This window comes from Puma concolor, chromosome D2 (assembly GCF_028749965.1).
Source record: "Puma concolor isolate L17-30 chromosome D2, mPumCon1.1.hap2, whole genome shotgun sequence".
In the NCBI taxonomy this organism is placed as follows: domain Eukaryota; kingdom Metazoa; phylum Chordata; class Mammalia; order Carnivora; family Felidae; genus Puma; species Puma concolor.
The window spans coordinates 8,800,246-8,816,827 of record NC_141677.1 but is presented as its reverse complement, the minus strand read 5'-3'; the positions used below and the strand labels follow the sequence as shown (position 1 = coordinate 8,816,827).

The window sequence follows — 16,582 nt, the reverse complement described above, 5'->3', positions numbered from 1 at the left end:
CTCAGAGCCTGGAGCCTGTTTCCGTTTCTGTGTCTCCCTCTCTCTCTGCCCCTCCCCCGTTCATGCTCTGTCTCTCTCTGTCCCAAAAATAAATAAACATTGAAAAAAAAACAGGGGGAAAATCTTTGATGCTACTGGGTCTGTATAGATTTTTTAGAAAATATTAAAACCGATAAGCTGGATTTTATCAAAATGAAAAACTTAAAAAAATTTTTTTTTAATGCTTATTGATTTTTGAGACAGAGAGAGACAGAGTGTGAGTGGGCAAGGGGCAGAAAGAGGGAGACACAGAATCTGAAGCAGGCTCCAGGCTCTGAGCTATCAGCACAGAGCCCGATGTGGGACTCGAACTCACGAACCGTGAGTTCGTTACCTGAGCCGAAATCAGAGGCTTAACCAACTGAGCCCCCAGGCGCCCCATCAAAATGAAAAGCTTTTTAAGAGGCCACACACTGGGGGAGAATATTCACAATCAATACAAATAAGACAAACAATCTAACTATGAAAAGGGCAAACGATTTGAACAGATGCTTCACAAAATAAGATACACAAATGACCAGGACTTGAAAGATGCATAACATCATTATTAGGGAAATGCAAATGAAAAGCACAGGGAAATTCCACTAGGCACATGAAAATGGCTAGTCAAAAGTCACGGTACCAAAGTACTGGCAAAAATGTGAATAACTGCGACTCTCACACAAGGGTGACGGAAATGCAAAACGTAACAAGCACTTCAGACAAGTCAGACATTACATATACTAACCTACAAACCCAGAAATTTTACTCCTCAATATTTACCCAAGAGAAATATAAACACGCCTACATTAAAATGCACAAGAAGTTCACTGCAGCTATGTTCTTAATAATCAAAAACTGGAAACAGAATGGATAAAGAAGCTGTAATATATGCATACAATAAAATACAACTTTGGGGCGCCTGGGTGGCGCAGTCGGTTAAGCGTCCGACTTCAGCCAGGTCACGATCTTGCGGTCCGTGAGTTCGAGCCCCGCGTCGGGCTCTGGGCTGATGGCTCAGAGCCTGGAGCCTGTTTCCGATTCTGTGTCTCCCTCTCTCTCTGCCCCTCCCCCGTTCATGCTCTGTCTCTCGCTGTCCCAAAAATAAATAAACGTTGAAAAAAAAAAAAGTTTAAAAAAAAATACAACTTTGCAATAAAAACGAATGTGTGACTGATACGTGCTAAAACATGGATGCATCTCAAAATCATGCAGAATAAAAGACAGATGAGCAAGAGGACATCTTGTATAGATCCATTTACGTGAAATGATTTTAAGAACATCAATCTAACCTAGTGACAGAAAGCAGATCACTGGTTGCCAGGGGCCAGGAGGGAGGAGGAAGTCCCAGGAGTGGCTGGGAAGGGGAAGGAGAAACCCTCCTGGTGATGAGGGTGTTGTCTCTCTTAATTGTAGAAGTAACACGTGTGAGTATACTCTTACTAAAATTCAAGTAGGAGGTGACAGGGTGGCTCAGTTGGTTAAGCGTCCAAATTCAGCTCAGGTCATGATCTCGCAGTTCGTGGGTTCAAGCCCCACGTCCGGCTCTGTGCTGACGGTTTGGAGCCTGGAGCCTGTTTCAGATTCTGTGTCTGCCTCTGTCTCTGCCCCTCCACCACTTGTGCTCTCTCTTTCAAAAATAAATAAATATTTTTAAAAAATGTTTAAACAGATCTTTCTTAAAAATATATATATCCTCACAAAAAACCAAAAAAAAATTAAAAAAAAATATATATATATATATATCCTCAAAAAACTAAAAATAGAACTTCCCTGTGACCCAGCAATTGCACTACTAGGCATTTATCCACGGGATACAGGTGTGCTGTTTCGAAGGGTCATATGCACCCCAATGTCTATAGCAGCACTATCAACAATAGTCAAAGTATGGAAAGAGCCCAAATGTCCATCGATGGATGAATGGATAAAGATGTGGTGTGTATATATACAATGGAGTATTACTCGGCAATCAAAAAGAATGAAATCTTGCCATTGCACTACATGGATGGAACTGGAGGGTATTATGCTAAGTGAAATTAGTCAGAGAAAGACAAATATCATATGACTTCACTCATACGAGAACTTTGAAACAAAACAGATGAACATAAGGGAAGGGAAACAAAAATAATATAAACACTGGGAGGGGGACAAAACAGAAGAGACTCATAAATATGGAGAACAAACAGAGGGTTATGGGAGGGGTTGTCAGAGGGGGGATGGGCTAAATGGGTAAGGGGCACTAAGGAATCTACTCCTGAAATCATTGTTGCACTATATGCTAACTAATTTGGATGTAAATTTATACACACACACACACACACACATATATATAATAAAACTCAAGTTGGATACTTAAATAGGGTATATTTACCATATTTAAATGACTGCCCAGAGTTGATTTTTTTTAATTTTGAAACATTATTGTTTTAATAATGAAACTCGTAAAATTTTGAAAATCACAGACAGGAAAATAGACATTATTGTTACAGTTACATAATCATATATTATGCTTTATTAAAACAAATCAACTAAAGCATATGTATAAATATCAAAACCATACATCTGAAGACAAAAACAAGTTAGGAAACACGTGTTCCCACCGATACCCTAGCAAATCAATCACACACACACACACACACACACACACACACACACACACACATTAAAATATTATTGTAAAAGTAATGAGACATGGATCAATATTAAGTAAATCGAGAAAAGTGCTGAAGGTGGAAAAAGTTATAGGGTATGGGACAGTTTTGAGGACGGTATGCAGAGAATTCAACTATTCTCATAGTACATTACTTCCAACCTGCATCAGGCACACAGGCACACAATGGTTATGCTATTGCTCATAATTTGACACACATAGGAAATATGTCAAGTTTCTCCCCCCTGGAGAGACAGGCTATAATTGGGTCAACAGGCTTGAATTCAAGCAACAAAGCTAAGATGCCCTTCCTGTAAATTTGAACTGGGGCACAAAGGTCATATGCACTAGAGTACTACAGAGTATACACTCAATGTTATTTCTGGTTCCAGAACCTACGAAGAGGAAGCAGACACATCCTTCAGACTGCCCCTGGCTGGTGGCGGTGTACATTCTGGGCTGGGCTAGTCCACAGTGGGAACCCCTATAGTAGATCCCAGGAGGAACCAGACCATCACACATTATTTGCAGAGGTAACAGCATAGTTGGGGGGCGGACTAATCAAAAACATACGATGGCTCATGATAGGGAATGTCATGGGGTGACACGTGTTTCTCCAAAAGTGAAATCAGAGACTGAGAAGATTATTCTGTTTATTTGTTCTTTTCAAAAAGCTTCACGTTGCATGGTTAGTATTTTTATAAATGTCTACCATCAGCTTTATTTCTATTAAAGAATTTTGAGATCAGAGAAAAGCATAACTTTAGGGATAAGAGATCTAAAAGAAAATTTCTGTCCGTATTTCCTAAAGACATACTTCCTTCAATACAATCTTCAGATATAATAAAGTCTGAATTTTGTTAAAGCCTGTATGTTCAAAACACGTTTAGGACTTCCTCTCACTATCAATTGTGTTGCTCAACAAAGGGCATTTCTGATAAAGTTGCTCAACTACATTTGCTGCATTCTTTGGGTATCCCCCCTATTACTCCTCTGACTTAATAATGAGTACAACTTGTGGACGAAGGTCTCAAAAAAAACGTAAGATGCTGACAGTTTTTCCCAAATGTGGTCTGATTACTAATGGCCAAATTCTGGAAGAACATTTTCATATCTCTGATTGACAGGATTACCTCCTATGTAAATTCTTGGTTTAATAAGCTCTAATTCATAATAAAATAATCCCCCATACTCCCTACACATATTAGTAGGCTTTCTTCCACATGCAGTCATTTTTAGTTGTCTTATTTACATCAGATTTTCAAACATTCATCAAATTCAGAGTGTTTTCCCCTATGAGTATTCTCGTTTGCTCTGGAAGATGACTTCTGGTAAGAGATTTGTCATTCTTTACATTCTTTGAGTCACGTCCTTTGTAAATTTTCCATGGTATTTTGAGGTATGACTCACGAGAGAAAGATTCCTCTCACCGCTATATTTACTAGTTTTCTTCCTCTGTGTGTAACCTTGGATGTGCTGTGATAACTGATTTCTTGGCAGTTACCTCGCACTCAATACATTCATAGGGTTTCTCTCTTACGTGTCTTCTCTGATGTACTTTGAGGCCTGAGTTGCAACTGAAGGTTTTCCCACAATGCTTACACTCATAGGGTTTCTCTCCTGTGTGTGTTCTCTGATGCTTAGTGAGATCTGACTTATGATAGAAGGACTTCCCACATTCGTTACACTTATAAGGTTTCTCCCCTGTGTGTATCCTCTGATGGACGGTGAGAACAGATTTCTCCGAAAATGATTTCCCACACTCGTTACATTCATAGGGCTTCTCACCTGTGTGAGTTCTCTGATGTGATCTGAGGACTGAACCGCAAGTGAAAGTCTTCCCACACTGATTACAGTGATAGGATTTCTCCCCTCTGTGTGTTCTCTTATGTACTGTATAGTCTGACTTAAGGTAGAAAGTTTTCCCACATTTCTTGCACACATAGGGTTTCTCCCCTGTATGACTTCTCTGGTGTACTGTAAGGTATGAATTCCTAGAGAAGAATTTCCCACATTCCTTACATTCATAGGGTTTCTCACCTGTGTGAGTTCTGTGGTGTTTAGTGAGGTCCGATTTATTGTAGAAGGTTTTCCCACATTCATTACACTTGTAAGGTTTCTCGCCTGTGTGTATCCTCTGATGTACTGTGAGAACTGATTTCTCAGAAAAGGATTTCCCACACTCGTTACATTCATAGGGTTTCTCCTTTGTGTGAGTTCTCTGATGAACTTTTAGGCCCGAGTTACGACTAAAGGTTTTCCCGCACTGATTACATCCATAGGGTTTTCCCCCTATGTGAGTTTTCTCATGTTTCGTGACATCTGATTTGTGACAGAAGGTTTTCCCACAGAGCTCACATTCATAGGGCTTCTCCCCTGTGTGAGTTCTCAGATGTACCGTAAGGTACGAGTTTCTGGAGAAGAATTTCCCACACTGATTACACTCATAGGGTTTCTCGCCTGTGTGTGTTTTCTGATGTATTGTGAGGACTGAGTTGCTTATGAAGGTTTTTCCACATTGGTTACATTCATAGGGCTTCTCCCCTGTGTGAATCCTCTGGTGTACCGTGAGATAGGACTTATGGTAGAAACACTTCCCACATTCCTTACATTCATAGGGCTTCTCTCCTGTGTGAGTCCTCTGATGAATTATGAGGTGTGAACTCCTAGAGAAGCATTTCCCACAGGCCTTACATTCGTAGGGTTTCTCTCCTGTGTGGATTCTTTGATGTAAAGTGAGGAGGGATTTCCGAGAGAAGCATTTCCCACATTCCTTACATTCATATGGTTTCTCTCTTGGATGTATTTTCTGGTGTTTGGTGAGTTTTGACTTTTTGCAGAATGCTTTTCCACATTCGTTACATTCATGGACTTTGTCTCCTATGTGTGTTCTCGGAGTTATATTAAGAACGGACTTCTCCCAGAAAGGTTCTCCCAAGTTGTTATATTCAAATACTCTATCTCCTGTGTCAGGGAAGTCTGATCTCCTATTGAAACTAACCACTCTATCAATGTACTCATAACCCTTCACCTTTAAATGAACTCTAGGTTTCAAGAGGGAGGACTTCTCAAATGTTTTACTGTATTCATTAAACTCATGAAGATTTTCCATTCTTTGTGCTATCTTACAGACCACGAGGGTTGCATTATTACAAAACGTTTTATCAGATTCATTATGTTCACAAGGACTCTCTCCTATACAAGTTTGGTTATATGGGACAAGTGCCTTCTCATGGAACTCTTTCCCGTATTCCTCATATTCCTTATTCCTTTGAATTAAGCATTGTTGTACATTTTTAATTTTCTGATATGGAATGAAATCTTCATTACGACTTACATATTTTTGATTCTGAATGAATTCACAAGGTTTCTCCCCCATTTGAGTTTTTTCAGGGTTACTATGAAGGAACAATTTCCCACATGGATTGAGGTCATCAGGCTTCTTACTTAAATAGTTTTTCTTATTAATAATTAATTCTGAAATACATTTCAAATTCATACCACATGAGTCACATTTACAGGGTATTTTTATGGAAGGAATGCTGTCCGTGCTGAAATTAAAAATGTTTCCTAATACATTACCTCTGTGTACAGTCAGTGTTTTGTTGTTGATAAATGGAGACTGCCAGAAATGTCTGTGCTGGATTTCTTGATTCTGTTCTAGTTGGTTATCAACTCTGCAGACTTCTAGAAATGAAGGAAAAAAAAAACAAAACAAAACAACCACAACAATCATAAGTAACGAATCTTATAATTATGATGAAATTACACTTACAAACAAATGCCCTTTTACACAGTTGACTTAGTTTTATGAAATAAGACAGATCCAAATAGTCGTGTTGCCCCATCCTTTTGTATCAGAAGAAATAAAACCTGACAGGGTGGAAAAAGGGGGGTAGAAACTTATAACAAACACAACTATATTTGGCAATTTACAAATACGTACTTCAAGACTTCATATACACAGTAGAAATAAATATAAAGCACGGTGAAGAAAAGGAAACAGTCATTGAAAAAAAAGGGGGCTGATCTAGGAATGGGAAATACAGAGAACTAGAGAGGCCCTAAAGAAGTAGATGAGAATGCCCTAAAGAGGTACCAGAGGGATGATCTGATATTCTGAAGGATCAGACTTTAGGTAATTTTCTTCCCATCCTTACATTGTGCACCTAAATTCTATGGTTTACATGTTTCCAGTTTCATCCCCTTCTTTTTAAAATTATCTCTGTTTTGGGGTGCCTGGGTGGCTCAGTCAGTTAAATGTCTGACTCCTGGTTTCAGCTCAAGTCATGATCTCACAGTTCGTGAGTTCGAGCCCCACATCAGGCTCTGTGCTGACAGCGTGGAGCCTGCCTAGGATTCCCTCTCTCCCTCCCTCTCTTTCTGCCCTTCCTCCAGTCTCTCTATCTCTCAAAATAAATAAACTTAAAAAAATTTTTTTTAATTATGTCTATTTTATTACATGTTAACTTATTATACTGTCAATGCCAAATTAAATCCCCAAAACACCGATTTCTTTGTGCTTATGAAAGGACTCCTGTAACGTAGCTTCTAAGTTTCCCTCCAGTCATGTTACTTACAAATGTCGACCAGGAAATATGAAATCAGATGAGAAAAAAGGCTGAAATGACCAAATCCATCAACTGTTTTTAGCTGTGGTATATTCAGCTTAGTCTCAGAGTTTGTTCAAAAGGGAACCTCTACTACCACCAGATGCTAGTTTTCCCCCTTTTAAACATGCTCTGATATAATAGTAAAAATTTTTTCTTGACACTCAGATCTCTACCTTGAAGACCTGACCTAAAACACTAAAAGATATTTATATTTATTTACCCTAAGAATTCTCAGCCATACTTCACGTTACCTTCTTGCTTAGTACATACAATGTAAATAAAACCTATTCACAGCCCATTGTCTCCAAGTGCCATCACAGCAAACAGACTGCAGTTATAATTCTGGGGGGGGGGGGGGGGGGGACTTTTTACTAACAATATACATAATTAGTTGTTGTTCAACTAATCACTTCACAAGTCCATAATAAATGTCTTCTTTCTAGAAATGCCAGACTATTAATTTGCCAAAACTTGTTCAAGTTCAACCAAGACTTTTCACTCAGCAAGCTTACATTCCCACTTTGGACTTGCTCACAACTTCATTCTTCAGAAAAATGACATGTCTCGTAATTCATATGTCTTCACAAACTTCTCTACAATTTCAAGTCCCACATACACTGAAATTTAAAATCAATCACATTCTATACATCTCATTCTATCACAACGTTAGATTATACTCCCTTGAAACATAAACATATCCTGTTAATTGCTGAAATTTAGAATACTCAGTAGTCTTTTTTTCTTTTTCCAACCGCAAACTATGGTATCAGAAGTATTTATATCTGATTTCCTCTAAATTCATCTGAGTGGATTCTGAAAGTAATGGTCCTTAACAAGTGGTGTGCTTTCCAAAACAAAGATCAAGTTTGTTCTTGATCAAATTTATAATTTTGGACGAGAATCTACAGGTTTATAACCCAACATGTGGGTTTAGAAATTAATTTCTCATAGTATTTTCTGAATGAATGTATATCGGCTCTCTCACTCAAGAGTCACAGTTAATGAATTAAGTAATGATCCAATATCTACTCTATGTTATATAACAAAAAAAAGTATGCTCTCAGAAAAAATTATAATCCAAATAATAGCTTCATTCAAAATCCATACACCATCAGGAACCAGGTTCTACAGCAGATAATGTAAACCAAAGCAATGAAGGAACGTTTTACATTACAAAAAGGTGTGGAAAGCTGAGTGTAAACTTAAAATTCCTGACAATGATATTCACAACAGAAACAGTAACAGACCGTTTCCGTGAGCCAGGTAGTGTTCCATGTACTCTTCATGTATTAATTCACAAAAATCACCAAATACATTAGAAATGAAATGTGACGCTGTAGGGCAGGAAAGCATATCTGGGGGTAAAACTCAGGAAGAAGGATTAAATGGGAGTTTAGCACCAGTTCTGTGCCACACAGATGAGATGTAGCCACATTTAAGGGTCATTAAATGAGGAAAACTTAAATTTGCTATATTACATATTAGGGAAAATATAACTCAGGATATTAACATGATAAATCAGATGCTTTGTGGGGCAAAGTCTAATTTCATTGAGGAATGAGACCATCAAAGAGTAAAACAGTATGCCTAAGTGTTTTGGGGGATGTCAGTGCAAAATGAGAATATAAAATAATTTGCAACGTTTACAAAATAATAACAATACTGATCTAACATTAGGAAGGAAGGAAGAAGGCAGAAAAATAAAATACTATGACGGTCAGTTGTAAGAGTAGAAGACTCAGAGAATGTAACAAATGAAGTGGGGAAAATCTATGATTTGTAAATGCTAATTGTAATATTAGTTCTTGCCACACTGAAGAGATCAGGATATCCTACCCAGGACGTCCTACACACAGGCAAGTAGAACGCTGAATGTTGAGTGGGCAAAAGATGAAGATAGAAACATGGACTTCTCAGGATAAATGAAAACCTGGTATCTTAGCCACAGGAAGGTATTACCCTATTCTGAAGATCCAATTTGACAAGATGTCTTTTAACAGATAAATTTAGTCAGTTTGATGGTGATTATTGAAATGTTGCAAAGTCCTCTCTTGCATTTTACTTGGTACTTTATATTGGCCATAGTTATCCATTCTATTGATTCTTCTTTCCTTTTGGGGCTAATTTTGTATCTTTTCTACTTTTTCTTCTTTACAACTTTGAAAGTTACACACACTGGTTTCTCAGCTTTAGGTGGCTTTCCATTAATCTTACCATAAATACTTAAAATCTAAAGTAATTCAAAATCTTGAACCTCTTTTTCTGAATAAAAGAAGTATCAAACTCAATTTGACCACCTCTCACCTCATTTATATGCAGTTATTGTTTTGCAGATCATAGTGTCTTTTTTAGTCCCACACATTAGATATCTTCATCATTTTATACACATTATTGTTCAGATTTACCTGGATGTTTTCTAATTTCCTATCACTAACTGCTCTTTCTCTCATCTCCAGCATCCTTTTGGGGATCATATTGTCTTTTCTAGTAGTATCTCCATTAGAATTTTACAATGAAATTACACAATAAAAGGTACGGCTTCTATCGTTTATTTCAGGATCAACCCAAGTTTTACGATATGCTCCGACAAGAACTCTCCCGTTGACTAAACCTTACTTAGGCTCCTCTGAGCCCTGTTCTCAACTAGGCCTTTCCATGTTTATCCATGCTGAATTCGGTTCTAGCAAGAGTCCTTTTAAGTCAGTCTAGTGGGAAGCCCCTCACCCTTGATATCTGATCAAGTTCCTTATTCCCTGCCCTTGATGTGCCTGGTCTGCATTTAGCAAGAATCCCCCTACCCCTGATGTCCCTCTTAGTTCTGTTCTATCCAGTGATCCCCCCAGATTGTTGGCTATAAGTCCCTAGCTGCCTTAGCAGTATTTGGAGTTGAGCTAAGTTTTACTGAACCTTCTCACTTACTATTCCCATAGCTATTGAATAAAATCTGTATCTATCACCTTTAGCTGGAGTCTGGCTTTATTCTCTTTGAAATAGCATCAGCTCAGTCAACTGCTGCAAGAGAAACAGGAACAGAGAGGTAAACCCTCTGTGGCACAGGCTTGGAAGGGCGGCTGAAAATGCAGCACAGACACTGATGAAATTCTCCTGACACAGGACACTGAAGGACTATGGAACACAATCAAATACAGCCACACATAAGTAACTGTAGTCCCTGCCAAAAATAAAGGATGAAATACATCAAACCACAAATTTAAGAAACAGAAAGCAGGGGCACCTGGGGGGCTCAGTCAGTTGAGCATCTGACTCTTTGGCTCAAGTCATGATCTTACAGTTCGCGAGTTTGAGCCCCACATCGGGCTCTGCGCTGCCACGCAGAGCCTGCTTTGGATTCTCTCTCTCCCTCTCTCTCTGCCCCTCCCCTACTCGTGCTTTCTCTAAAAATAAACAAACTTAAAAAAAAAAAAAGAAAAAGGAAACTGAGAAAACAGCAAGGAATACCCAGAAAACCTCAAAAATCAAATCAAAGCTAAACAGCTGAAAACCAAAATGAAAACAAAATCTTGAAGGCAACAAAACAGAATATTAAAGAACAGAAGAACACTTGAAAATCACAGGAGGAGGGACATTAAGCCAGAAGAAAATGAAGTGAATCTTTCAAGTATGTACAGAAATGAGTGTCAACGCAGAATTTTGTATCTAGAGAAAACATGTTTCATAAATGAAGAGGAAATAAAGGCTCTTCGGACAAATAAAAGTGGAGAGAATTCACTGCCAACACATCCATGTTGTAAGAAATACTAAAAGGAGTATTAGAAAGAGTAAGCTGCACACAGAAATACAGCGCTAATGGTTTAAAAAAAGAAAGTAAATAAAAGATGCCTTGTGGGGTTTGAAGTAAAATATCACATAGAATGGGAGGAACAGAAGTATATTGACATAAGATTGCAAAGCTACATGTAAACTAGTATGTCATTTGAAATCAGACTGATAAATTAAAGATGTTGTATTCCATAGGGCAAACACTTAAATGCTTGAAATATTCTTATTAAAAAATAGAGGTTTTCACACTAGGTAAAAGAGACCCAACCATACGGGTCTTTGAATGCTATCGATAGAAAATCCACTCTAAATATAAATAGGCCAGAAGTTAAAAGATGGAGGGGTACCTGGGTGGCTCAGTTGGTTCAGCCTCCAACTCTTGATTTCAGCTCAGGTCAAGACATCATGGTTCGGGAGTTCAAGCCCAGAGTTGGGCTCTGAGCTGGCAGTGTGGAGCCTGCCTGGGATTCTCTCCCTCCCTTTCTCTCTGCCCCTCCCCCGCTTGTGCTCTCACCCTCAAAATAAATAAATCAACTTAACAACAAAAAAAGTAAAAAGATGGAAAAAGATACACATGGAAACGTTAATTAAAAGAAAGGTGAAGGTACTATGTATGCGTCTTTCTTTTTTTGCCTCCAGCATTCTGACTAAAAACTGAGGGTTCCTGTGACTAGCCAGCCCACCTCAGATTTGATAATTTGCTACAACAACTCACAGAACTCAGAAAACAATTTACTTATTTATTACTAGTTTCTTATAAAGGATTCAACTCTGGAACAGCCAGAAGGAAAACACACATTGGCAAGGGTTTGGGACGTGAGCGGTGTGTGAGCGTGTGGAACTCTGGGCACGCAACTCAACACTCTTCAAACTCTGTTGTTTAGAAGTGTTTACGGAGGTTTCATTGCCCAGGCTTGAATGATTAAATCACAGGCCGCTGGTGGCAGCCAGCCCCTTGCTGAAGCGGTCTAGTGGCCCCCAGCATCCAGTCAGCCCAGTATACCAAAGACCCTCTTCTCATGCCGGAGACCCCAAGGGATTATGGAGCTGTGTGTACAAGGAATCACATATGAAGTTCAAAATTTTGTTATATTCTAGCCTCTGTCACTACCTGAAAACTGCGATAGACCCCCACAGTTTTATCTGAATGAAATTCAAATTTAGCGGCATGGCTGAGAACATCAAGATCAAGTTCATGCTGGGGCGCCTGGGTGGCGCAGTCGGTTAAGCGTCCGACTTCAGCCAGGTCACGATCTCGCGGTCCGTGAGTTTGAGCCCCGCGTCAGGCTCTGGGCTGATGGCTCGGAGCCTGGAGCCTGTTTCAAATTCTGTGTCTCCCTCTCTCTCTGCCCCTCCCCCGTTCATGCTCTGTCTCTCTCTGTCCCAAAAATAAATAAATGTTGAAAAAAAAAAAAAAATTTAAAAAAAAAAAAAAAGATCAAGTTCATGCTGAGGTCTCCAACTTTACTCCATGCTGTTGCTCACTGCACTTGCCACGCCAGAGCCACACCAGCCGTCCTGCCGTTGACCCGACAAGTCAAGCACGCTCCCTTCTCTCTCAGAAAATGCTCTTCTCAGGGATCACGTGGTTTAGGTCCTTTTCAACTAAAATTCTGAAGAAGCCACCTGGGCCACTTGGCTTAAACAGTCCACCTATCCCAAATGCCCTCGATCACATCACCTCATTTTCTTATCTTTAAAACCCTTCATAATGGGGCGCCTGGGTGGCTCAGTTGGTTAAGCATCCGACTTCAGCTCGGGATGATCTTGCGGTTCATCAGTTCGAGTGCTGTGCTGACAGCTCAGAGCCTGGAGCCTGCTTCCAATTCCGTGTCTCCCTCTCTCTATGCTCCCAACTCACGTGTGCGTGCACGCAGGGGCTCTTTCTCTTTCTCAAAAATAAACATTAAAAAGAAAATTTTAAAAAAATAAAAAATAAAACCCTTCATAACATTCAGCATGACCTGAAATTATAAGATTAAATTATTTGCACCCTTGTTTATTGTCTACTTCTTCGTCTATGGTCCTTACCTCTATGCCTCCCTCCTGAATCTAAGCTCCACGAAAGCAGAATCCTTGATGTATCTTTGATGTATCCCAAGCTTTTAGGAGAGCATTAGTTAAATGTTAGCTGGAGGTGTAAACTTCCTGAATGCCTATTTTAGCAAGGCACTGTGATTTGTACCTTGCCTCATCTGATGCTCGTACGTATTGTGACAAAGGTCTTACTATTGAAATATACAATGAGGAAACAGAGGCTCACAGAGGTTAAGTGACTTGTCTAAGCTAATAAATGGCTTACCTAGGATTTGTGGAGTAGGTGTATGAATATCAAAGCACACTTCAGAGCAAAAAGTTCTACGAGAGATAGAGACATCATCATAACGGGGTCATCTCATCAAGAGAACATAAAAATCCTTATATTTATACACTTAATAATAATTCTTAATGATTCTTTAAAAAAAGTTTTTTTAATGTTTATTTTTGAGAGAGAGAGAGAGAGAGAGCGAGCACAAGCAGGGGAGAGGCAGAGAGAGAGGGATCCACTGTCCAAAACAGGCTCCAGTCTCCGAACTGTCAGCACAGAGCCCAACGCGGGGCTCCAACCCATGAGCCGTGATATCATGACCTGAGCCGAAGTCGACGCTTAACCAACTGAGCCACCCAGGCGCCCCAATAATAAATCTTTAAATAGATAAAGCAAAACCTAACAGAATTGAAAGGAGAAATAAATGAATACAAAATTCTAGCTGGAGACTCGAACGGTGCTATCTCACTGTGTCACTGACAAAGCTTTTGAGTGTTCTAGCCCCAATCCCATCTTGCCATCAGCCCAGTGACTTTTAGTTTACTGCTTCATATGGAGCAGTGATTTTTCAGGAATGCACATATCGTGTTATAACAGGTGTATTCGTACACCTTCATTGCTCTCCACTTGTTTTTAGCCTCCTTTTATCTACACAGACACCCAGCCTTTGTGTTGCCCAGATTTGCAACTGGTACATTCTCTTCTGTCAGCTAGCTCCCACAATTGCTTTAATTAGTTCTTCAGTTAAATTCAAAGCCCACCACCAGTCTTTTCACCATGCTTTCTTTCTGTCACTCCTTGGTTACCCGATACTCATTCTCTAATAGAGGCTTCCAGGAACAATGATCCTAGGGTTCTTGCCTATTCGAAAAAGATTTGTTCCTCATTAAAGAAGATCTTCTTGGGGCGCCTGGGTGGCGCAGTCGGTTAAGCGTCCGACTTCAGCCAGGTCACGATCTCGCGGTCCGTGAGTTCGAGCCCCGCGTCGGGCTCTGGGCTGATGGCTCAGAGCCTGGAGCCTGTTTCCGATTCTGTGTCTCCCTCTCTCTCTGCCCCTCCCCCGTTCATGCTCTGTCTCTCTCTGTCCCAAAAATAAATAAACGAAAAAAAAAAATTTAAAAAAAAAAAAAAAGAAGATCTTCTTAAATGGGTATAATACTGTCAATGGAACACACTAAGGATTTAGTAGGAACTGCTGTGCTAATTCTTACCTACAGATTTACCTATGGAAAAGTCTGAAGCTAGTTGGACTTTCTCTCATATTGGCTGGTTATCAAATTGACTCTCTGTTTTTGAAATCCCGTCCCTTTATTAGAATCTATCCTAATGTGGATGCGACTGGCCCTTGTATACAGATTCAATTGCACCTCTCCCTCCAACCCCCCCCCACAAAAAGTGTTCCTGGGTTATTTTAAATATTTGTTCTATTTCCTTTACTTTCCCATTGGGGGACGAACTGTAGGCAGAGCATGCAGGTGAGCTCTAACCTTCAGGACTCATTTCAGCTGCTTCTCGCTCGCATGTCTCACTTCCTTCTGAGTGTAATTTCAACACTATCTGTTCTTTCTCACGATTCCTCCGATTTCCTTTCTTGACTGTGATTTTATTTTTTGTTTCAATTCTTTTCTGACTTTGACACCCCACAATTTGTTTTCTATTAACATCTTTCTTAAAAACTTGTATCACAGGGGCGCCTGGGTGGTGCAGTCGGTTAAGCGTCCGACTTCAGCCAGGTCACGATCTTGCGGTCCGTGAGTTCGAGCCCCACGTCGGGCTCTGGGCTGATGGCTCAGAGCCTGGAGTCTACTTCCGATTCTGTGTCTCCCTCTCTCTCTGCCCCTCCCCCGTTCATGCTCTGTCTCTCTCTGTCTCAAAAATAAATAAAAGTTAAAAAAAAATAAAATAAAAAAAAAAACTTGTATCACAGAGGTAATTAATTCCATTAGTTCTCTCTTTTGAAACTCATTATTTAATATTTGGTCACACTATTTATCTACTTTATGACTACTTTGATCAAATGACAGTTCAATCACCTACTATCTTTCTTGCCAATCTTTGTCCTCCCTTTTTTCTTGCAACAGTTTTGTATGTATTTTGTGCTGGTTCCTGTTCAATTACTCAGGCTGAAAGGAGGTGAGCTTTGTAAGGAACAGCACGCTGCACAAGGTTTACTCGAGAGAAGGGAAGAGAGTCACGTCTTAGGCTGATGAGGTAATTCCTTATGAACAAGCATTTTGCACATGTACTGGACTCAGTTTATAGATCAGCCAAACCCTGCCTTCCTTCGTAGCCAGAGCGGCCTTGGCAGCGGCTTCTCTCTTGGTGATCCCTGCGTCGGGTCACTGGGCTGGCACTGCTGTCGCTCCAGAGTGAGGAACGGCGGGTGTCGAGCTGACTTCCAGAAACTACGTGCTCCGGTAACCGAACTGGACCCACGGAGGCTCTGGGGCCCCAGCATCTGCCCAGACAAACCGTCTGATGCAATCCAGAAAAGTAAGGTAGTTAAACCTCTACAGAACAATTGCATCTAATAAGGGAGAACAGGAAGAAGACCACAGATCCATCGTTCTCCCTTCCACCTCTCCGACACGCCGCTCTGGGACACAGCGGTTCACATGAAGACTCTGACAATACCCTGTTGGTCCGAGCGACCCGATGTGCTAATTACAGAGCTCTGGTCACCAAGGCAACTGCCGTCTGGAACTTTCCTTTCCTCCTAACCGCTTCCCTCATTTTTGTAGAAGGTCTGCACATCCTTACCAGTTGTTACCGAGTGAGTTTTTGCTTCAAATCCTGTGTCCTGCAAGTACCCGCTAAGAGCGCGTAAGATTCTCTCTCCACATTTAGACGTCTGTGAGGCGGTTTTCCCAGACGTAAAGCCTCTCTTGCGCTATCACAGAAACAGAAGAGGCTACTGGAAGATATGTTTCGTTTCTACACTTTACTACATCTGCTTGGCAGAAGCAAACTGCATCCGAGGGAGCTCAGCCATCTAGGGCACAGCACTGCTGTTAATCTAAGTTTTACGTTTCACACCTCAGACTACGCACTCTGTTCACGAAAAGCACTGTGCCAGTCCCCCGGAGCATCAGAAATGCTTTGTTTTCTACCCGCCTGCTGATACACACGCTCCTTGATTTGTCCAATTTCGCACCGTTTACACCTGTACTGATTTGGGATTTCAGATATCCTCTCGTGTCATAGTGACGTGTA

The 16,582-nt window shown here is 40.3% G+C and overlaps 1 protein-coding gene across 1 annotated transcript in view; it reads right to left on the bottom strand.

The window, feature by feature from the left end:
- Window positions 1-2,507: 2,507 nt before the first annotated feature.
- Window positions 2,508-16,582, bottom strand: part of LOC112851549 (uncharacterized) — a 30,252-nt gene continuing 16,177 nt past the window's right edge. The window contains 3 exon segments of the mRNA XM_025915056.2: window positions 2,508-4,069; window positions 4,071-4,117; window positions 4,119-6,355. Coding sequence (XP_025770841.2) covers window positions 4,033-4,069; window positions 4,071-4,117; window positions 4,119-6,355 — 2,321 coding nt within the window. The 3' untranslated portion in view covers window positions 2,508-4,032.